Source organism: Cyrtonyx montezumae, unplaced genomic scaffold (assembly GCF_038088225.1).
Source record: "Cyrtonyx montezumae isolate F1298 unplaced genomic scaffold, pur_monq_1.0 scaffold_10, whole genome shotgun sequence".
NCBI classification, from domain to species: domain Eukaryota; kingdom Metazoa; phylum Chordata; class Aves; order Galliformes; family Odontophoridae; genus Cyrtonyx; species Cyrtonyx montezumae.
The window spans coordinates 9,036,455-9,059,545 of record NW_027071826.1 but is presented as its reverse complement, the minus strand read 5'-3'; the positions used below and the strand labels follow the sequence as shown (position 1 = coordinate 9,059,545).

At 44.5% G+C, this 23,091-nt stretch overlaps 2 protein-coding genes across 5 annotated transcripts in view; one reads left to right on the top strand and one right to left on the bottom strand.

Moving 5' to 3' along the window:
* XRCC3 (X-ray repair cross complementing 3) overlaps positions 1-23,091 on the bottom strand; it is a 421,446-nt gene that overhangs the window by 285,212 nt on the left and 113,143 nt on the right. The window lies entirely within an intron of this gene.
* Positions 1-23,091, top strand: part of TRMT61A (tRNA methyltransferase 61A) — a 34,197-nt gene that overhangs the window by 6,699 nt on the left and 4,407 nt on the right. The window contains exons 3-5 of one of the 4 annotated variants that reach the window (XM_065750371.1): positions 3,721-3,987; positions 12,220-12,338; positions 21,890-22,380. In XM_065750371.1, coding sequence (XP_065606443.1) covers positions 3,721-3,987; positions 12,220-12,338; positions 21,890-22,036 — 533 coding nt within the window. In that variant the 3' untranslated portion in view covers positions 22,037-22,380. Of the gene's footprint in view, positions 1-3,720; positions 3,988-12,219; positions 13,015-21,854; positions 22,381-23,091 lie in introns of those variants that run through there. The other 3 variants (XM_065750380.1, XM_065750356.1, XM_065750365.1) reach the window with 3 other exon arrangements.

Genomic DNA, 23,091 nt, shown 5'->3' with positions numbered 1-23,091 from the left:
TGCTAGGTTTCAGTGCGGTAGCTAGGAGACTAATGCAGCAACACTGATTGTTTTCTTGTATTTGCCTAGTTTGGACTATCTTGTGTAGCCAAATATTGCAGCAGATACTTCAGTTGTATTAAAATGTTACTAGATATTGTATCGATCCAGTAATTAATAACATCACTTTTCCTGCTTTTGTGTTATATAAGTTTATGTGTGCACTTAAGAGCTTCCTCAGCTTTAGCTTGGATTACAAACTTGCCATAATAAACATGGCAAATATTTTGCGTAAGCACAGCTGTACACATCTATGGGTTTGAAATTACAGATCTACTTCCTTTCTTAAAAAAGAGAAAGCCCACAAAAGGGAAGTGCTGGGGGTAGGCAAGCCAAGCAATAGCTTGTACTGAGAAAATAGTGGAACACAAAATCAGGTTGTTTACAGCATGGGTGGGATTCCAGGAGGCTGGGCAATTAGAAAGCCAGACTAAACAGAAAACAGTGCAAGCCTGTTCCCTCTCCTTCAGCTCTCCATCAGGTGCCGTATTTGATGCCCTTGGAATGTTTGTGTTTGTCTCAACTGCTCTCTTGGTGTGTATCTATGCAGTACTGAAGTGGCAGGTGTTATTTCTGAAGGGGTCAGCTGTTGCCTGCTGCAGCTTTGCAGGAATGATCTTAGTGTGGACGCTGCCTCATGATGCTGAGGTGTGTGGAGGCTTCTCTGTGGAAAACCTGTCCCTTGAATCAGCAGAAGGTGAGAAGAATGTATGGTTGTGAGGTCAGGGGAATTGTTGGGTTGTTCATGTGGTCAGTACTTTGCTGTGTGTAAATCAGAAGGAGGTATCAGCAGGTACTGAGCGAGAGTGTTTCTTCTAGGTGTCCAATCCCTATAAATCCGTGCTGGTTTTGTTGTCTTAGGAGAGGGTGGAAGCAGTCCCCCGAGCTTAGAGGTGTCAGAGATGGATAGAGAGAAATGAAAAAGGAGTTGAGAAGGTGGTAAGGAAGCTAGGATGTTGAGTATTACCCATTTGCAGTGGAGGAAGTGAAAGTAAACATTAATTTCCCCTTCTATAACATAAGAGAAATAAAGGTTTGAACCTGCCTTCTGTAGATAGCGTTAGAGGAGTTGTGCTTGAGTACAGAACTGTACTGAACTTCCAGACCCCGTTGAGAGCATTCCTCATGAGTTTCAAGTGTGTTAACTGTCAGGCATATGAGAGCCAATGGTCATTGTTATTCACGGGATTGGGTATCAGAATCTGTGGTCTCTTCAAGAAAAGAAGAAATTTTGCAATGGTGGATGATTCACAGCCACCTTGTTCTTTGTTTCCTACAGTTTTGATGGTGTTGTCATGGAGGAGGCAGGCAGCATCTTCAGAAATACTCTCATTAGTGATGTCAGTGTGAGAGAATTTGATAGAGTAAAATGTGATGCATATGTATTATTCTCATGTTTGCTGTAGCCAGTCAACATCAAATAATTGCTGGCAACCTTGTTTGACAAAAGCTCAGCCTGTAAGTTGCCTGCAAGCGATGACTTCCAACATCCTGTTTTTGGTGCTGGGTTTGGCTTGGAGTGTTGGTGAATAAAAAAAAAGAGTTCCAGAAAACAAATCAAAACAACTTAATGGGATTTCGTAGGAAGGAGGCAAACAGGATCTTCTCTGGTGTTTTGAAAAGCAGATTCAAAAGGAAAGTGATTAAAAATGTAGAAGAATATGAAGGAGGGAACTGGATACATGCACAAGCTGCCTCTCTTCTGTGTCCATCCCAGCTGTGCTGGCAGACCTCCCATTCACTCTTACAGATGAGCAGAGAGCAAAGCAAAAAGTCAGCAGCACTACCCATTAGGAAGGTAAAATAATTACATTCTGTGGGATTGCAGAAGTTCTCTGTTTGCAGCCCTGCTTTCTGGTGTGAAAATAAAGGCAGATTTCAGTCATTTTAGCATCTTGTGGGCATCCCTGCTTTTGTCATTAAAAAACCAGTGAAATGCTGTTTCTTTGCTGTGCATGTACATTATTGAGTCTTTGCAGCCATGTGGCTGCTGTGACATCGTAAACTGTTCTGACCAATGAAAAGTTTACATTGACATTTTGATCCAGCAGGTACAGCAAGTGGGTAATTTGTCACGTGTGCACAGAACTGCCTCCTGTCTTCTTGCTTTATTTTAATACTGGTGTGGATGCACTAATTTTCACATAAAATTCTCCTCTCTTGGACCTCTTTGGAGCCAGTGCTGAAATCCGAGGTTTTCCCTCCCATTAAAGCTGGGGGAGGTGCTGCTGTGCCTGCTGGGGTCAGGGCCCTCCGAGGGGGAAGCAGGGAAGTGGTGCCCATTCTGCAGAGTGTTTGGTTGGTCTCATGTCAAACGCAGGCCCAGAGTTCTTTGTGGTCTGAATGGCTCCCTTCTCAGAGCTGTCAGCTCAGATCCAGTGCCTTAGCAATATTTCTCCCCTTATGTGACTAGAGGGCCAGGACCTTGAGTCTGTCTGTAAACTCTGACTTCCTATCCGAGTCAGGAAGATATTGTTCCAGTTAAGCAGCATACGAGCCTCTGTGTCCCCTGATTAATTTCTTCTCTGCTGGTTCCTAAGCTTTCTCTACCACTGCTGTTCTTCAGCTTCTGTCCTTCAGAAGTAGTTTTTAAGATTTGCGTTAGTTAAAAGAACTTGCTTCAGGCTGAAATTTAGCCTGAACAGTCACTAAAGATAGCTAGAAATAGATTTTCTTTCTACAGGAAAAAATGTCTTCCAAGTACAGAGTTATAAATCAATAAACACAGATAATTTGGGGTTGCTGTGGGGTTTGAGTTTGGTGGGTTATTCTGTTAAATGCCACTTCTGTGAGTAATCTGCAATAGGAATTGGTACATGGGTGTTTTCTTCAGTGAAAACATTGGTTATTAGTCATTCTGTATTTAACATGCCAATGGATCATTAAAAATAAGTTTCCCAAATTACCAAGCTAAAACAAGAAAACGTCTGTATCTTAATGGTTAGTCTGACTGTATGTGGTAATCATACTTATGTACGATTTTGGGTATGTGGTGCATCTCATTAGACTTCACTAAGACAGTGTGGACTTGTACAGGTGAGCCACCTGTGCAGTCAGCTCACCTGGTTGGTGTGAGTGCAGGAGCTGAAGGGCCTCCGTTCTGCCTAATTTCATGGTGCGCTGAGGATGGCTGGTGTGTCTTAGGAGAGGCCTGTGCAAAGCAGGTGCCATGTCTTGAAGGTTGGTTATCTGAGTAGATATCAGTAGGTTTTTCAAACACAGGCTCTTGTGAACATCTCTTTTTTGTTCTAACGAAGTGTAAAGTTGTGAAAATACATTAAATTTTGCCCTAGAATAGTCTTGCACTTGGAGAAAAAAATCTGTGGTTAATTTGCTTGATATTTTCTCATTGCATTTGGTTCCTCGTGTTCTCCTGTGACCCTTTGTAGGGATGTAGTTGGCCCTTTGTAGAGTTGTATTGCTGGCCCTTGGCACTGTTTTTTACTAACAGGTTTTTTTTTTTTAATTAACGTTTTGAGGACCTTGAAAACTGTTTCTTAGGTCACTTGGTCCATCTGCCCTTGGGAGGGAAGGACCATTCTCTTTTGCTAATTTAAGCGATGCTTTCTGTTGGTTTTGTTTTTCAGTTAGTGTTCCAAGCAGGAGGACTGATGAGGAAGATAACTGTAGTAGTGTGTAGCACTATCAAAAGGCATTTCACAAGCTGCTTTTCTTTCCTAGGTACAGGCAGCGGATCCCTCTCCCACGCTCTCATCAGGACGGTGGCTCCCACAGGGCACCTGTACACGGTAGAGTTCCACCAACAGAGGGCTGAGAAGGCCAAGGAGGAATTTCGGGAGCATGGAGTAGAGCATCTGGTCACCGTGACCAACCAGGATGTCTGCAAGAATGGGTTTGGTGTCTCAGACATTGCAGATGCTGTGTTCCTGGATATTCCATCTCCGTGGGAAGCCATTGGACATGCAAAGTCAGCGTTAAAAGCTGAAGGTAACTGCACTTAGCTCTTTGTAGGAGCTGCCACACTTGCACACGTCTCTGCCTCTCAATGATATGCTAGATCTGCTCCTTTGCATTATGTGATCACTCAAATGTCAAAGTCTGTAGGCATTTCAGAGGATGGAGAACATTCAGAAGAGGTCTTCAATTTGCAGTGAAAGATTTGGAAAGAGCAGAACAACCTTTTCCTACAGGTCTGATCTAGCTGCTACAATTAATGGGCATTTTATAAAAGAAAACAACATTTGAACCTTTGTCTAGTGCATTTTGTGGACCTGAGGGTGTGTGGGAGGCAGCAGCAACAGTAAATGCTGAAAGCAAATTTCTTTGGCACTTCAGTGGAAAGATGTTTGTATAAAAGGTGTTCAGAAACACTTCACATCAATCACTGCAGATTGGACTAGTTTAACAGTGCTCCACATCAATAATGTGAAAGAAAATGTGGTTATACTTAAATATGCGTGCTGGTCTCTGCCTTAAATCTCTGCTGTCAGAGCTAGTGAGAAGTATGACATTGGCTGCAGTAGGAATTGAACCTGAGGGCTGTTCCAGCTTGTGCCAGCTACTCCTGGACGGTGACAGCAAGTGGTGACTGCTATTGCAGGATTGGATGGGTTTTGTCTGTTTATAATGGATTTTTTCCCTATTGAAAAGTAGGGAATAAACCTTTCTTTTGTCCTGAAATAAGTTTTCCCTTGATTACTGTTCTGCCAGTGTAACTATGCTGGTGTGAATCCAAGCTAACTTCTGCCAGGCTACAGAAGTGACTTTTGTGATCAAGAGAGTATGGAGTGCAGAACAGTGCCCATGCTGGGCCGTGAGTTTAGCAGAGTTCTGACTTGGGGTAAATTGCTAGGTCTAAACCACAGGATTTCAGCTTGTTCTTAAAGGTCACTGAATGTGCTTGTGTCAGGACCAACCCAGGCAGCAGGCTCCCTCTGCTACTACGGAAAATTTGCAAGGAAGCTTTCCAATACAACACATTCTTTAAAAAGTAAATAAATAAAAAGAGACTAATTAGCACTCAGTGCCTGCAAGGGTAACAGCTGAATTTGGAGCTGCTTTCCAGTGTGTCCTGGGAAAAAAGAAGAATTTTCACTGCACTGTACAATGCCCTTCCCATGCTCAAATTATCTAATCTAGGGAGCAGAACACTCAGCTGACTTCCCAGCTTAGCAGGCGCTGCATTGCGCAGCCCAATTTGAATTCTTTAAGTGGTGCATGTTTAGAATACTGAGCAGGGCTGCTTGAGCAATTCCAAGGTTGCAATCCCTGTCTCACTCCAGCATTTGAAAAACTGTAAAAAGGTACTGTAGTGCCAAACTGACAGTACTCTTTGGCTATACTTTTCTGTGCTACAAGGTTACGTCTGTTTAGCCAATATTAAAAATATTTAACACCCTGCATTTTTTTTTTTTGGTCTGCAAAGTGGCATCATGCATGTTTCACCAGTCAGAGGGTGATGCTGCTTACTGCCATTTTCAAATAGTTAAAGCTCTTCTGCATTAAGAACAGTTTGTGCACATACTGCTGCTGCTTGCATCCATTCTGTGATAAGGCATCACTGGAGAGAATGAGCCCTTGCACTCTTTTCCCTCCGTGCCCTCTCTCATGTATCAGGATCACATTCAGGTTTTGTTGTGGTGCACAATATGAACATTGCATCTGTGCTGCCAGGTAGTGGTCTTTCATTCACTCAAGTCATAAGGTACAGGCCTAAATGAGTTCAATATATAGCATCTGCTGACCTCCTCTTTAAAAACACAATATTCCTTATTGAGTTTTCAGCTGAGACTGTGTAAGAGAGTGTTCTTGACCTTAGCAAATCCTTATCAAATCAGTATTTTCTCTCCTACTTATGCTCAAGATCCTGAGTCTTGCAGCTCCTAGTAGGCTGAGTGTTAATGATCCTCTTCACAGAGTACATTTATCACTCACGTTATGCCTAACAGTAGGCTGTAAATATGCTGCTTACGATAGCTTGGCCTCCCCTTTAATGCACTGCCAACTTGTGAAGAGCTAAAAGGATAAAAATGCATGGAGAGTTTTTGACTAGAAGGTTCTTGTTCTCTGGTGACATGCTCTGCTGATGCTCAGGCTTGCATCTCAGCTGCATCCTTCTGTGCTTATTTCACCTGTCATGCTTTCAGGCAGAAATTCTGCTTGTAATATCTCTCAGGCACTGCTGCACTGCAGAACTTGCTTTCATTTCCAGACCTGCACTGTTTTCCTTTTGCAGCATCTGCTGATGAATGCTTTTCTGTAGTCATACCAGTATCTGACCTTGGTGGTTTTTTGCAAAGTTGCTGTTAACCCCTTCAGGCTAGATTTTAAAGAAAGAATAATTCAACAGATTAGAAAAAAAAAAAAGTGAGGTAACAAAAATATCCTCCACATCCTACAGTACTTAAATACCCTGTAACTTTTGACTCAGTCATCTCCTAGGTGAATTCTTTAGTGCTTTGATTATAATTCTGTACCCACCTACTCTGCTCTATAAGTATTGCCTATTTCATACCTACATACATACAGTTGTTGGAGTTGGAAGGAACCTTTAAAGGCTATCCAGTCCAACCCCTTGCACTGAACAGGGACAACTACAGCTCCATCAGGTGCTCAGGGCCCCACCCAGCTTGAACTTGGCTGTCTCCAGGGATGGGTCATCCACCACATCTTTGAGCAGCCTGTGCCAGTGCCTCACCGCCCTTACTGTAAAAAACTTCTTTCTTATGTTCAATCTACATCTCCTCTCTCCACAAAGCCCCTAAATTATGAGTGTGTCAAATTGTAATCTGTGTGATCTCACCTGAATTGGGTGACAGGGTTCTGTCAGGTCTCCCTGAAAAGCTCTGCAGCAGAAGTTCCCATCAGACACCTCCCTGGATGGGTCCCTGTATTTCTGCCATTGCAGAAACCCTTCAGAAATACTCTGCTCTTCTTGGAGGTAGTTATTTTTCATTTCCAAAGTTTTTTGTTTGTTTTGCTTGTTGACAGTGGACTTAAAACAAGTCTTGCTTGCATTTTTTCCTTTAGCATAGCCATTGATTTTTGTCCTTACCTGCCAGGTTTGGTTCTTAGAATTGCTGAGTAGCCAAATAACACCTCAGCCTCCCAATAGCCTGTGGTGTGTAGGTAAGGCATCACCTGGCTTTGCTACTTCAGCTTTCATTTGGGTTTGCTTCCCTCCTCCCCTTTGCTTTCAGGCAATACCAGTTCCATGCTGAAATTCTCACTGGCTCTTTTTCTTGAGCCCTAGAGGTTATTCATGGTCCCATTTTCAAACCACTCAGCAGCAGCTTTGAGGAACAGCTGAAATCTCCAGCCACAAGTCTCACCTCCGTGGCAGCACCCCAGGCTGAACCACACTGAGAGGGCAGCGACATGAGGCTGCTGCTGGTTGAGCATGGGCTGCCTCAGAACACACAGGGAATGTGTTAGGGCAGGAAGTGGAGCCTGCCAGTCTAGTGTGCTGTCTAGACTTTCTTCCTCCACCCATGCAGGTGGTACTCGAGATGGTATCGATGCTTCTCGTGTCCATAGGCGTTTGTTTTGGAATAAATGAATGAAGCCCTAAGTGTCTGTAAAACATCATCACCAGCCTTTATTAATGTGCCACCTGCTTTGATTCGAAGGAGAATTTGCTCAAGGTGAAGTTAAAGATCCACGAGCTAATAATCAGGGTCAGGCTGGACAGGGCTCTGAGCACCCTGACCTCCCTGTAAGTGTCCCTGTTCATTGTAGGGGTGTTGGGCTAAATGGCCTTTAAAGGTCTCTCTCTTCCACCTCAAACAATTCTATGATTCTATGATAGTTTGAAACATAACCTCCCAGTGTTGAGGGACCATCTGGTCTAGCGCACAGCTGCCCCACTAGGATCAGAAGTAGGTGCTAACTCTCAGATTCCATCTGGTTCCCGAGCACTGCTTGCTGAGCTAAGCACAGTTGGTGTATCTCGTTGGAGGGCATTAACCTAGCTGAGGCTGTGGGGATTTTTAGTTCAGGTACACATACTGGGTCTGGCCTAGCAGCCTAAGCAGAAGTGATTCTCTCACCTGTAACGAGCTAAGCAGGGTTCCTGCACTGTAATCCGTACTGCGGAGTACTGGCCAAAATTTGGTCTCTGCACAGCTTGTAGGAAGAAACAGGGGATGAAGGGAATCTTAAAGGAAGTTGTTAGATTTTCTTCACAAGTCTGGTGCCAACTTTTTCCTTTTTTCCATTTTTGATACCTGCTTTTGCCAGCCCCATAGCAGTCAGTGGAAACGCATCGCTTCTGAAGGATGCTCTTACAAACATAAGAGGTTAAGGTCACATTTGCAGAAGATGGCATTGAGCTCCTGTTAATGAGCTGGCAAGCGATTAGGAAATTTTTTTCTTTTCTGAATCAGGAAACATCCTTTAATTTCTTCCAACAGCCATATCCTCTTATTTCACTTGTCAGGGAATCTGCATCAAATCGCCCACGAGCACGTTCATTTAAAGGACATTTTGTCCCCTTTGCAATATTTTTAGTGTCCTACTAGCACAGAGTAAATGCCACAGTGATGCTGCTCAGTGACTTTCCTGCCTCGCCCCTACATAATGATCATGCCATGGGATCTTTGTAACATAATCTTCCAATTATCACAATGCACTGAAATCCCAAAACCCAGAGCTGTGTTCCCTTACCAGAAATAAAAATGCTGTGCTGCATTTTCTGCGTCACAGCATCATTTCCAAAATTATGGGCCCTTTTCTCAGGAACTTAACGGTGCTGCACTACATATGTTCTTTTCACATCCTCTGAGTAATATTGTGATGATGAACAAACCTAGCAGAGCACTTGTGACGCATACAGCAACCTGGAAAAGAGAGGGCGAGTAACTTGGACACGTTGTTTTCATATCATGAGGATGCATTGAGTTTGTGTCAGTTGGGTAGCACTGCCACGTTTTCCATGCTGGATACCTAATGCAGATTTTAGCTAAGCAGAGCTGGTAGAGGTGTTACTCCTTGCTCACATAAACCAGAAACACAGTTGCTTGGTGGAGTTGCACAGAAGCATACCAAGAACCGTGCTGGAAGGAGGAGCAACTTCCTAGGCACTGATCTCTAGTAAAGATAGCAAGGTGTGTCTCTTGCTTATTAATTAGATACTTTCTGTTCTGTGCTTAAAAAAATGTACAGTGATTTGTAGATGCAAACCCTCTCTTTTATTTCCTTCTCTTCCCCTGAGCTCTCTCATCTAATTGTTCCAATTGTATTTGAATTTTCATAGGCTCTTGACCCCACCGCTGGTTACTACGACTGCCAGGACTGTGTGGGCACTTTCCTGCCTACAGATTCAGATTTAACTCTCCATTAAATGTTTCAAACTCACTCCCTGTAAAATTGAAGGTGGAAAAAGAAATTTAAGTCTTTAATACAGACTCATTATTTTCTTCTCAACTTTAGCACTTGTCAGATGCATTATACATGAATAAACACATTTTTAGACAGCTCTTCAGATCAAAAAGCTCACACGGCTTCCCAATGTGAACAGGATTAATCTCAGATAATTACTGTATCCATTTATGATGACACACAGGTCTCATTAAACGAATTCAGGAGCGGTAGCTTTCCTAAAAGGAGAGTTCTGAAAGAACATGGACCTGGCTTGCACCTAAAAGTCCTGCTCCTTCAGCAGAAGAGCACGTCCTTCTCAGTGCTGCTTTTCTCCCCCTCAGAGTCCACTTTTTTTTGCAGCTAAAAACACCGTGGCAAACGAAGCGTCCCGAATCTATTTTAAGCAGTCTCTGTAAGTCTGGAGCTGCAATTTCATTTCTACCTTCAAGTCTTCTGCTAATTGCAGCCTTCCAACTTTTTCTTAACACCTACTTAATGAAACGAGTCCAGCCCAAGAATCCAACCCAGCCTGCAGGGTGGTGTGAACAGGAGACAGCAAAGAAGACCCCCTTGCCTGTTCGACAGATGCCATCTGGATGTCAGCTGTTAGAAGAGCCTTCTACCTAGTGGCTCAGAAGCCCATTTTCTATAGCCCTCCTTCCCCAAGCAGCCTGCTTTGCGAGGAGGCAGCCTGATAAAGCAACACCAAGTTTGGTGCTGCCATGCTGTGCTCAGCTGACCATCCTGAGGCAAAATGAAGGCTGCTCTGGCTTTAATTGAAGGCTTAACATGAGCCGTAGGCGGGTCTGCAGCTTGTGTTGCCACAGCTCTGTGCAGGCTTCTTACTTTTCCTCTAAATCCACAGCTTGTGCCTTGAAATCCTTGCAGTTGGAGTAAATAAGGAGAACAGGTTTGCTGTAAATGTAAATATGTTGCCATCTTTTGTTTCAGTACGAATGCAAAAAATGAAAAGCCTGAATGAAATTGTAGTACAAATCTCTGATCTCACTGCAGATTCTTTCTTCGCAGACAAAGAGTTACTGTGAACTGACATTTAGCTAACTTAGACGTTTGTTCAGTTCCCTACACAATAAGAACATGGCATCGTTCTCTATAACATATGTTCATTATAGTAACTTTCTAGTTATGTAACAGAAATTTCTCCTTGAGCTTTTCTCTTTTATATCTACAGCCACAGTGGCAGCATGGCCAGAAGCTATGGGATACAGTTGTGGTAGTGCTGGCCACATTGATAAACCTATAAATCTAATGTCATGGGAACTAGGAGAGCTGGTGCACAATTCAATTGGCATCCCTGGAGTTGTTTAATAGTGACACATACCAGCATTAATTTTGCAGGTGGTTATTAGATTTGTTCTCTAATTGTCACTCCAGGGAATTACTTGTCTGGGGTACTTTGTTCTGAAGATGCATGATAAGAACTCCTGGCTGTGGAGACTTTATCCTGGGACTGAAATTAAATCCTGCTTAGTGTGTGGTGGATTAATGGTCATGGAAAGTGTTCTTGCCCAGTCAGTACCCAGCACATCATTGCTGGGCAGTAACTGCAGTGCTACAGTGACACTTTCGGACCTGATGCTTTCTTTTTTTAGAGATGTGACTTTAGAAATGAGAAAGGGAAAAAAAAAAAAAGAGGTGAGTTTGAGATAAAGCAGGCCTCGTGTAGTCCCAGCATTGCCTCTATTTTTAGCAGGATGCTTCGCTCTCAGCTGCACGGGTTTTTTAACTGCTTAGGCAACAGTTTGGGAGGCTCAACGGGATGAGCCTGGGAGAGGGCTGGGAAGGAATGCAAATCAGGTCAGCACACATTTTCATCTAATTGTAAGAAGTGAAACAGTGGCTGGAGCTGCATTGTCCAGCTCCTTCCTCCAGCACAAAAGCTTTTCAGGAAGGGCAGCGTCCCTCTTGGGACGCTCTGTCCTGGGTGAAAGCACATGCCCTGGCTTTATGGCAGACGGTGTCCTTATAATTCTTTGATCTGATTTGGCTGTGGCTTTTCAGAGTAAATCTGAATCATTCTATTCTCAGCTCTTAAGGTGACATTGTAGCCAGCAGAAAGTTGTAGGGAACCTATTAGTGCTCTGAATGTGGAATCAAAACAATCATGTGTGGAGGAAAAGGCAAGTATTTGTCACTGAGGGCCCTGTCCTGGGGGTTTGGAGCGTTTGCTGTAAAACTGCCCAGTGCGGTATTCAGTAAATTTTAATGCTCAAAAGACATGCTAGTCAGCTTGACTAAAAGGGTAAAGTCTTAACAGCACTCCATCTATGGCCTGGAGAGATTACTTTATTCTGTACACGCATACCATCGTTCCCAAATAAACACAGCCGCTTTTGTCGGAGCGTGTGTGCACGCACACTTAGATTCTAATGAAGGCAGCTCTGTACAGTGTGTGGAGAATGACTTCTGGCTTTGTGTAGGTGCCAGTTTCAGAGCACTGCCTCGTCCCAGAGCAGTGGATAGTGACTCCAAAAGAGGCACTGCTCTGAGGGAATTGACTTTAAGAGTTTTATCGTGAACAAATGTGGTGGGCTGTGCTGAGTTTGGAAGATGAGTTTGCCACTGCTGTTTTTTAAGAGCCTGATGCATCTTGTAAAGTCATCGTGCTTGATGTTGACAGTTTGATCCCTCAGAGTTGCCTGATGAAGATTTTCTTTCAGAATGTTTTTACTTTTGTGTATTTCGTGGAATCTTGGAGTATTCCAAGTTGGAAGTGACCTGTAAGAATCACAGAATCCAACTCCTAATTGGAGTTGCAGCAGGGAGAATTTGAAAAAAGAGAAGAAGTGCTTTGTTTGTGTTTTTGCCTCCTTATCTACCACCTGTCTTCTTTTGCAGGTGGCCGCATCTGCTCTTTCTCCCCCTGCATCGAACAAGTCCAGAGAACCTGCCTAGCCATGGAAGAATATGGTTTCACAGAGATTAACACCTTGGAAATTCTGCTCCGAGTGTACAATGTAAGGACAATTAGCTTGCAAATCCCTGACCTTGGAAAAGCAGCTGAGGATAATTCTAGTGCTGCCTTTGACAGCAGCCACCCATCAAACCAAGGTAGCCTGGGCATGAACCTTCAGCAAGGAATGGTGCAGTTCAAAAGCGGCGTGCCACTGCGGGAGATGGTGGGTCACACAGGGTACCTGACCTTTGCCACTAAGAGCCTCTTCTAGTACGCTTCAACTTGGTGAAGTTTGGAGTGTTTTGTGTGTTTGTGTGTGCTTGCCGTTTTCATGGTTCCTTTCTGTAGGGCATCCAAATGTTTCCCTGTCAGGGAATTCCATATATAGTCAGATTTAGTGGGAATATGCTTTGTTTAAATAGCACGCAAGCATTAAGCAGAGCAGCATCAAGGGAATGTTGAAACTCTGGAGCGGTGCTCCGCTTGCTGTCAGAAAGACAAAGTAATAACAAGTGGCCATTCACTGGAATGTGTGGGATAAAGATTCCTCCTGATAAGAAAGTAAAACCTCACACTAATCGCAGAGAAGCTGGATTTTTTTCCTCCTCGTCTCTGAATGACTTCCCCAGTTTTATGTTTGTATCACAGCACCACTAGACACTTCTTATATTTCTCTCGTGCGTGTGTTGCTTTTGGGAATGTGGAAGTGCTTCCTTTTGGATATGGAAGTTGCAAGGCTGTATATCTATATATATACGTATACATATATTGCCTGCATAGCTGGTCACAGTATTAGTGTTTCTTTGGAATAGTGTTGAGCTGCACAGAGGGTTCTTGGCAGCACTCAGGAACACAGCTTCTTACACCATTCTGGCATCGGCAAATCACTGGGATTATGCTGAGGTGAAATAAGTGTGCTAATGGTTGGATTTGGTCTAAAATGCTGCGTTGCAATCAATTGATAGTAGAAAATCAGACATGGGTTTGTACTGTAATCTTCTAATAGGTAATTTGCTGTCAGTGTTATGAATCCACTGTGAAAATGTGCTGAATGGATGGGGAATGTTATCTGAACTTCTCTGTGAGCAGTGTGGCTGAGGTGCAGTTTGCTTGCTGTTTCATGTGCTTAATGGTGCATTATTGTCCTACAGCTGAATGACAGAAAGATTGCTTTTGGCAGGACTGCTGTCTCCAAATGGCAACACGATGGTAAAACGATCAATCAGCCTTATTAATTAAGTTTTTAGGCCATTTACTCTTCAGTATTCCATAAAAACTGGTGTGTGGGATGAACTTTTTGAATGCTGGATTACATTTTATTATTTACAGAGTAAAATAATTATGAAAAATGTTCCTCCTTTCTTTTTATTTTATGCATTATTATTTTTTGTAACAGTTTCACAGATATTCCAGCCACTGGTACTGTCTCTGGAAATATTCAGCTGTGCCTTGCATTTGGCACCCTAGTATATTGATTGTAAGAAAAATGACCACCCATAACCTGGTGCCTGAGCAATTGAACCTGGTATCCCTCCCCCATTCTTGACAAAAATAAACAAAGCTAAGCTTTTAACGTGTTATGGCAGAATGCTAATCCATAATGGTTTAAAGAAAGCTCAACTGATCAGGACAGCAAAGATAAACTGTTGAGCAGATTAAAGGCAGAGAGCAATTCTGTAGCACTAAATCAGTTACGTAAGTGGGCCTACCATTGTAGCTTTTCTCCAGAAATTATGTGGAAGTTCTGCTCCTGCTGCTGGTAACTTCCTCCAGACAGGTATGTGATAAACCTCTAACACTGTGGATACGGTTTGGTGGCTATATTATAATGGTGTGCATAAAAGTGCTTATGCATGAGTTTGTATGTGCTTGAACTGCCACCATGGAAGTGGTGCTGAAGGACTCGCATAAGCCAGAAGAAGGCAGGAGGAAATACAAAGTTAATGCCATGAGACTGCTCACCTGGAGGAGATGCTCACTTTCTAACACGGGATCCCCGGCCTTCACCAGGGATAACTCCAACCTTAAACTTGGTTTCCTTTTTTTCCGATAGACCTTATTTTTCAAATAATGTAGCATTTGAGCAGGATTAAAGAGGAACAGAGTCACATTTCTGTCCTACAAATAGACATGGAATGGAAATACCGTTGTGTCTTCATGGAATTTGAAACAAGGCTGATGCTTCTTTGCCTACAAAGCCCAATTCAAAACCCCTTGAAATAAACCATTGACTTTCCATCGTCCCATATTGATTTGATCCCTGCTGAGGAAAGGCAAGCGTTGCGTCACAGGAGAAGGATTTAATTTCTGTCTTTGCAATATTAAAAAGGCGTCTGTGTCTTTGTTGCCAGTGTGGGCCATGGGCAGCACCCCACCACTTCCTGCTGGTGCTTTGCTGGCAGGGCTGTGTGGAGAACCCCTCACTGCCCAGCACGGACAGCACCATGCTCCAGAAGCACTGCCACATAGTTGTGCTTGAGACCACCCACCTTGTATATTCTGTCAATCTTTGCTGTCAAACGTGGTTACTCAGAAGTATGGGATGAGTCAGCTCTTCTCCCTGCCCTGCCATAGTTCAGTCACACATTGCCAGGCCACCTTTTCACTGCTAGCTGTGCACCTGCATCCCTCACTTTGGACAAGCACCAGTACACACCTCTGCCTCACAGCCAGGCTCAGCTTGTCCCATGTGCTCCATGCCCTCCAAGCCAGCAGTCGTAGACACCTTGCAACCTGCAAGGCAAACAGAAATGACTCAGGTGAAGCTTGTGGAACACTTGTGAGCCCAGCTGTTCACTGTTTCACTGTGCTTTAATTAAAGCATGGCAGATCTATATCTCATTATGGTTTCCTGCTTACCTGTTAGCACAAAACTCCCTCTGAAGATGCGAGTATAAATCACGCTTGAGAAACTTAAGGGATCGTGTAGCAGAAGTGCTACGAACTTCCTCTTTTGCCTCATTTCCTGCTCTGTTCTCCTTAGTTACTTCAGGCTACGTGATGGTGAGGAGATGGCTCTTCCTTGGAAGTGTTCAGAGATGAGGGTTCTGGTTCACACGCTCCCCTGAGAGTACATCTGCGCTCCATTAGTGCTGGTGAGCGGGGTGATGGTGGAAGTCGTGGTGACCTGGGAAGGCGGGGGGCTCAGAGATGCAGCAAGTCTAGATCTACCAGCTGCCTGCATCATTAGGTGCACAAGTACGCTGTCAGCACATATTTGCACCATGTGGTTCCTTCTGAACGGACTGGAGACAACTGTGCCCTCCTGGGCTGCAGTTCAGTGGTGTCCAGTGCCCCAAACTCTCCTTTGATGCAGTTGGAGCAGGGCACGCTCGGGAAAGGAGGGCTGGGCTCTCAGAGACCGTTTGCAGGGCTCCATCTCAGCTTCTGTTTGCACAAGTATGAGAGGTACGATGAGAGAAAAGTGGGAGAGCCAGTGTTGCACAATGATGATGTTGCACCAAAGGTACGTGCAGCTGTGAGTAGCTGAAGGGAGTTACTCTACTACCAGAAATTTCTGTCTGTGTCACCATGAGGGAAAGCATTTACATGCTGCTGGCCTCTCGTGTGCTTCTGAGGAACTGTTGATCAGATGCCAAAAGAAGCGAGCCAGGCTGTGTTATTTCCTCTTTCCCTACGTGACAGCTTCTGAACTGGAATGAATCTGCACCAGTATCTGCAGAGAACAAACAGACCTTGAATCAAATTGTCAAATAGAAATAATGGTCCTCGCTTTTACCTGCGTATCTCTCCCATGAGCTCCCTGTCCTTCTGTTGACTGTGCAATGAAGAGGCAATTTCCCAGAGGGTTCCAGATGTTACCCTTAAAAGTCATGGATCAGAAATGCTCATTAGTGTGGATGTGTGTAATCTGGCATTTTATGGAGACAGTTTAATCAGGCTGTTTTAACAGGGCGCACAGGCAGTGGCATTGCTGCACTCTATAACTGGTGGAGTGAAAAGGAGAGAGGGAGACGAGAAGACGTTTTGAAAGTATCTGCATTCAGGTCAGTCAGCTGGATTACATGTACACTGTGTCACACTTGTTTTCAAAGCCATGTTAACTTAGTTAAGCTGAATTAACCAGGGGTCTCATATCTTAGCAGAGCACACAATAGAATTATATATAACAGAAAAAAATCACCCACTTCAGTATACTGCTGGGCAAGAGCATGGCACAAGAGATTTGATTACCTGGGTTGAGAAATTGGATTTAGATACCAGTTATAATCCCTGCATGTTCTCTGTGGCTTTGTGTCCTCTGTGAAATACAGTGGAAGCACTTAAGACAGTCAGCAGAACTCACATACAGTGTATACCCTAGAATCACCACTGAGCCTCTGAGGAGATGGACTTTGAGTTTTCCCCACCCAGTGCTCACAGGAGGATCATTCATTTTTAACATTTTCTCGGTGGTCTCAGCAGTGCTTAAAAAAAAAAGAGAGAAAAGTGCTCTTTTCCAGTGGGAGATCAGAAGCGCACGTGGTTGCAGCTGATGATCTGCCTGCGTAGACGTCAGAGCAGGGAAGGCAACAGTGAGCTCTTTAAGGCTTCTTTCTTGGAGACCGTAAACGGGACTGAACTCCCAATGAGTTGTTCTCATTGCATCCACAGCAGGGAGAAGGCAAAGGCATTTTGTGCCTCAGCACCAATTGGCTTTCCTTATACACTTCAGCCTTTGGGAATCACACAGCTCTACAGTCATCATACTACGAGCCCTCTGTGGCTTATGCATGAGAGCACTGTGCAAGTCAGAGGCAGAACAGAGAGCAGAGCCCTGAAGTTCCACATCCTCCCTGCTGCTACACAGGCTGCAGCTCCTTCCTAAATAGCACTGCTCTGCTAATGCTGTGCAAGAAGCTCCTCTGAAGCAAAGCTGTTCCTGCTCTTGCCTGGCAACACGTCACAGCCCACAAGTCCTCACAGCACCTGGACGCAAGTACAGTTAGATAACAGCGTTCACCAGGTCACAACCCACTGCTGGATCTTATCATGCAGCCACATCAATCTCAATGATTTTCTGAAACTTTAATTCATTTCACTCTGTAGCCATTCTCATTTACTAGCTGAATTAATTTCATATGGATTAAAGATTCAAGTCATCACTTTGAATCAGAAAAGTGGCATTTTGAAATCTGTATTCTGTCCCAAGCCTATAAATACGTCTGCCTCACAGAAATCAGCTGTTTGTGGCTGATCTTATAGCAGAGAGGATGAGTCAAAGAGGCTTATGTGCTGCATTGTTTTCATCAGAGCTGAAAAGCACCCTGAAGTTCCCCACGAATTAGGGGGATCAGTGACTCTGGGTAGGTCCTGTGCTGTTTCCCAGCCAGACCGAGTGGCACAGGTTTCTGGTGACCCATGCCCACGTCAGTGCCGCCAGCAGTAGGCAGTCACATTCTGTTGAACTTCCATACAACAGACAGCACTTGATTTCCTCAAGTGAGGATTAACAAAGCAGAAGTAGCACATAGACTGCTAATTACTCCAAACATGGTTTCCTCCTTCCTTGCCCTGCTTTGTTACAGAGCACGTACCAGTGTTGGATTGAATTATAAATCCCAAAATAATATTAAAAGAACATGAGCATGGCTGCAGAGCCAGCCCTGCAGGAATGAGGGGATATAATAGAATTAAGGTGCTTTTTAGAGCCATTAGGCTGAAGATGAGTAAGGCTGAATGATGTCCTCAAGGGATGAGGGCAGAAATGTTGAGGGGGAGCAGAAGTTGCACCAGACATCGCCACATTCATTTTGGCTGTGGCTCAAAGTGGATATAAACAATAGGAGGGAGCAGCTGGCCAAGGTGGCACAGAGCTATTTGGGGCAGGACAGGTTATAATGAAGTGCAGAAAAGCCTTATGGGTGAATCCTTATTACCACTGATTGGGCAGTGAAGCACAGCTGAAATTCACTAGAAGTAAACAAGGTGCTGCCTAGGTGAGGGGAAGGTGCAGCATCCTTATCTGGAAATACAAAGATAGGTATCAGCAATGCATAGGGGAGGATGAAGATGGGGACTCAGCAGCACTGGGACTTGCTCCAGGCTGGAGCAAGGTAAGCCCTTGTGTCTCCTCAGAGGGCAGGGTGAACGCCTTCCTGCTCATGGAGCTGCTCTGACCTCCTGCCCAGCTAGGGCAGGCTGCTGGGTGCATGTCAGATTCAATTTCAGTTGTGTTTTTTTTACCTCAGTGATGGGATTAATGTTGCAAAACTCCAGTTTGCCCACTTGTGAGATGGGAGGTGTTTGTTGTGACTTTGTTTCCTAAACATGGGAGAGCCTTTGAAAAGCAAAGGGCTTGCTCAGCTGCATCCATAAACATTGAAATTACTCCTGATTTGTTTTCTTCACCCACATTTACCCTCCTAGTCTGCTTGTTGCTGTTTAGCCAACGCAGGGATGCTGTGATCCCAGGATGGGAGCAGCCTCTTACCTGCAGTGCGGGATCAAACCTCATGGCCCCCACTCCTGAGTCTTTGATGAACCAAAGGGCCAGGCTCTTAAGTTCTGTGTTGAAATTCCTTTCTTCACCCCAAAAAGAGCCTGTTCCTGGCAGAGTTCAGCTGACAGTGTGGAGCTGGGATAAATGTGGTCGCCGTGTGCCCGTGGCTCTCAGCCCATTTACCAGCATGGGATGCAGCTGTGAGCAGGTGTCTGCAGCCCCACTCCTCTGCCAGGCAGCTGGAGCAGCTCAGAGTCCAGCTCTTAGGCTTGGTTTGGAAGGAAGAAAAAAAAAATGCAGTAAACACACACCACAATTTGCATGAATTTTTTTTTCCACAACCGAAGCTAAAATCAGTCTTTATGTGCTTGGAATTTATTTAAAATAATTGCTATTTATTCATTTTTTGGCTTTTTACCAATCTAATCAGCATAATTTGTCTGTGCTGGAACAAATCCACAAGACTCCAGAAGTGCTCTGCAGATCGTGCAGATTAAACATGAACTAATTGGTAGATTTCTGGATCTCTTAAGTGCACGGCTTTCGAAAAAGCTGACAATGGCCACCAGCATTGCCACTTGGAGAGGGAGACAAAGCCCAGACACACCAGCAGTAAAATGGCTACAGATGGAGCTGTGTGTGAGAAGTCTTTGCAAAAGAAAACAGCAACAACAAATAGAGATAATAAGCAACAGTAGTCCATTTCTGTGTTTTTCCAAAACGTTTTGAGAATAAAGACCTTTGTTTCTGATTTTAATTCACTCTTCTGTGGAAATTCAACATGATTCTCCAAGAACTAGTGGACATAAACCACTGCGGGGTAAGAAGGAAAATGTTGAAGCTGTGAAGATGAATTCTGAGTTCACCCACGGCCGGTCCATGTGCATCTGAAAGCTGTGACGACAGCGAAAAGGAAAGACTATGACTATTGCACTGGGAACAAACCCAAAAATTGCTTTGCCAATATGTGAAGGCTTCTTCATTCTGAAAGTTTTCTCAGAGTTTCCTCAGGAGACCACAATAACTCTACACCAAATGTTCCAGGAGATGGTGAAGAACAATAACAGCTGTTCTGAAGACCATTGCAAACAATGGAAAGTCCCCACTGGATTTGCTCAGTCTTGAATCAAGTCCAAAATTCACAGAATTTTGGAGAAGATGTAAACCCAGCCCCCTGACTGCAATAGTAGCATTAGGACAGAAAGTAAACTCACATGACCCCATCACTTAAGCCTCATCCTACAGCTACCACTGAAAGCCAGGAGCCTAACAAATGCTGTGGCTCAGTGCCAGTCCCAGAGGATACTGCTCTCCGACCCTTTGCTTGAAGGAGTGGTGTGAGTGTCCTTGAGAAGATCTCTCCAGCATCACATCCATCACACATAGTGTGACGTTGTTTGCTGAATCTCAGTGGGATTGCAGTGGCAGTTTGGTGCCAGCTGATGCAGGCGGGCTGCCCTCCTGTTCCCTCTGGCACAGGGTTTATGTGAAACCTCCAGCTCGGGCTCGCTGGCACTGGGCCTGGCCACTCCTCGCTCTCGCCATCCTCCCCAAGTGCCTCAGAGCTTTGCCAGGAAGTGAAAGCATGAGCCATCACGTTGACCAGAGCTTTGGCAGAAGGACACAGCCCTCCTTCACCGCTGAGACCTGAAGCAAAACCAGGCAGCACAGCTGTGTGTCCGCAGGCTGAGCAGAGATTCCAGCTCCTGGTCCTCATACTTAAGCCCCTTTTGGAATTCATCTCTGCTTACCCAAACAGACACTTAGCAATATGGCAAAGAGCTCAAAACCCCCACTTATGTTATTTTGAAGCACAAACTCGAACAACTCCAAAGCATTTATTGAAAGCTCTCATTCAGGGCTCATTTTCTTGTGCCCCTCCTCAGGCAGCACGGTGCTTTGGGCCTGGTGCTGAGCACTGGAGGGCATGTGGGGCTTTTGTGGCCACAGCACCTCAGGGACAGATTTCCCAATGACCTCATGTCTTTGCGTGTCCTCGGAAGCACAGGGCAGGTCAGTTTGTGCCCCGAGAGGCACGTTGGCACTTCAGCATATGAGGGCAATGCAGTCAGCAGCCTCTACTTTATCCCCTTAATCACCTTCCCAGCCCTGCCTATGTCATGTGCTGCCACTTCAGACATGATTTAAGGGTGGCTTTTGCAGGGAAGGCTTTATTTGTGGTAAACAAAGCAGTCAGATGTTCACACAAATAAACGTGTTCCACTGTGGGTACAACCTTGCAAAGCTAAGGGTGGGTAGCAGGGTGCTGTGCCCTGGCACCTCAGGGGACGTGGCAGGATGTGTCTTTGTCCTTTTGGTAGAAACATGTGCTTGTCAGCATTGTTCATGTTAAGCTTTCTAATGTGCTTGTTTGTGATACTGCTTTCTGCTCTGCAAAGGCATTATGGATCTGATGATAGATAATATACAGAAAGCAAAGAGAAGGGTCGTTTGTAAAAATAGCCTTTGGGTGCTTTATTCAGTAAATTAGTCTTTCTTTCAGTACACTGAAACAAGGATCTGCCGTACATTACATCATTCAGGCCTATGATTTGTGTTCAAGCTTTTTGAAATCCAGGGAATGATCCACTTTAATTCAACCCTATCTCCATGCAAAATATACTCTCCATACTCTTTGTCGTCTTAGCAACATGAAAGCAAAGCACTCGGAGGTCTCTGAAGCAGAGCTGCAGCACCTAAGCTCAGCTGTAATGCTCAGCATGGTGAGCCCCATCCACTTAAAAGAGCAGATAAAGTGCTTAAAATCCAACCCTGGATTTTGGTGCTCTTGGTTGTATGATGAGCACAGCCACCTGGCATCTCTGCTGCCCAGGCAGGTGTTCACATGGTTGGCTCACCTGTTTCCAAGTGTCTTGATGTCTGATGCTTCCATGTAATAAACTGCTGGGTCATTTTTCAGTTCTTCTTAAGACATGCCTGTTCTCAATGTGTCAAGAATCTCTGACGCTTTTCTTGGCAGCACACAGGTCTGAATGAGAATGTCCTTTCCTTAGAACCAGTACTGTTAAAAAAATCTCAATGAGCTTCTCTTATTCATAGCAATGCCTTGTTTTTAAAAGCTTGGCACTTCATATTTAAGTAACAAGTTTTAATGTGCTTTTTGCATCTCTTCAGAATTGCAGCTTGCTTTCCTTCCCCCTTCTTCCCAGGTCCCTGGAGCACACAGGTGGTACAGCCTTTCACCTGCCTCACCTCAAGGCAAGTCCAGCAAGCTACCAACCAGAAGCTATGAGGAAATAACAACAGAGAAGCAGGGGAAAAGCACACATAAGAAAGGGAAATCTAGCTTGCACTAGCAGTGGAAACCATTTTGGACCCCTGAAATTCATACCCTCAGGGACTCAGCTCACACCAGACCATCGCTGGGCATTCTCTCTCAGCTTCTGCTTTTAATGTTCAGTCCATCATCATGTAACACAGACAACTCGCTGTGCCTGCATGACAGCTCTCTGTATTTTGCCTGCCCACAAAAAGATGAAGAACTAGCATGCTCAGTTAATATTTTTCCAGGCAAGAAATATTAATATTAATTACAGGTTTTAATGTTGCTTCTTTGTTCTTGGGCACCCTGCTCCGTGCTTTTGCAGAGCAACAGTAGTATTGTTAGCAGCAGTGATAAGATCTTTATATGCCTGTTGCCCTTGAGGACTTTGATATTATAGTAGCGTTGCGTTTGATGAAAACTTTATGAGCAGACAGTCCTTCCCCTTCAGCCTACCAGAAAACTCTATCTTTGACCTTCAAAGGGTTTTGAATTCACGTGCAGCAAAGAAATTGCAAAGCGAGCACCTGACGCTCAGTGTTTGCTAGACCTGCCATTGCCAGCCCATAACCTTCAGCTGCTGCTTGTTCCCTCCTCCCCAGCTCTCTGAAACTCTTTCCAGCCCCTCCAACAGTGGCAGTACCGTTGATAGAGAGACTAAAGGTCAGTGTGGGATGGCATAGGAACTGTGGTATCTCTGCAGTTCTCTGCCAATATTACAGCAACCAATTTCCTTGTATATCAGGATGTATGTAGAAAATCTCTCTGCCTTATGCAAATACTTCCTATCAGCAGATAAATCCACCTGCACCACCAGGCATATGTGATTACTTAGGCTGGGCTCGAGGTGACACAGTGGCAGCACATGGTACCATGCAGTACAGCAGGTAGATGCTTTCTGTCTAAAAGTTGTGGGAATGACCCACTGAGCACAGATGACCCATTCAGCTCACTGCTGCACGGAGCACCACTGAGCAGACCCTCCAGCTGAGCCTACATGCACCAGTTCAGGATCGGGAAGGGGGAAATGTGGCATTAATACTTTAAGTGCTTAGGATGGGCAATATAATATGAGTATCTATAATATAA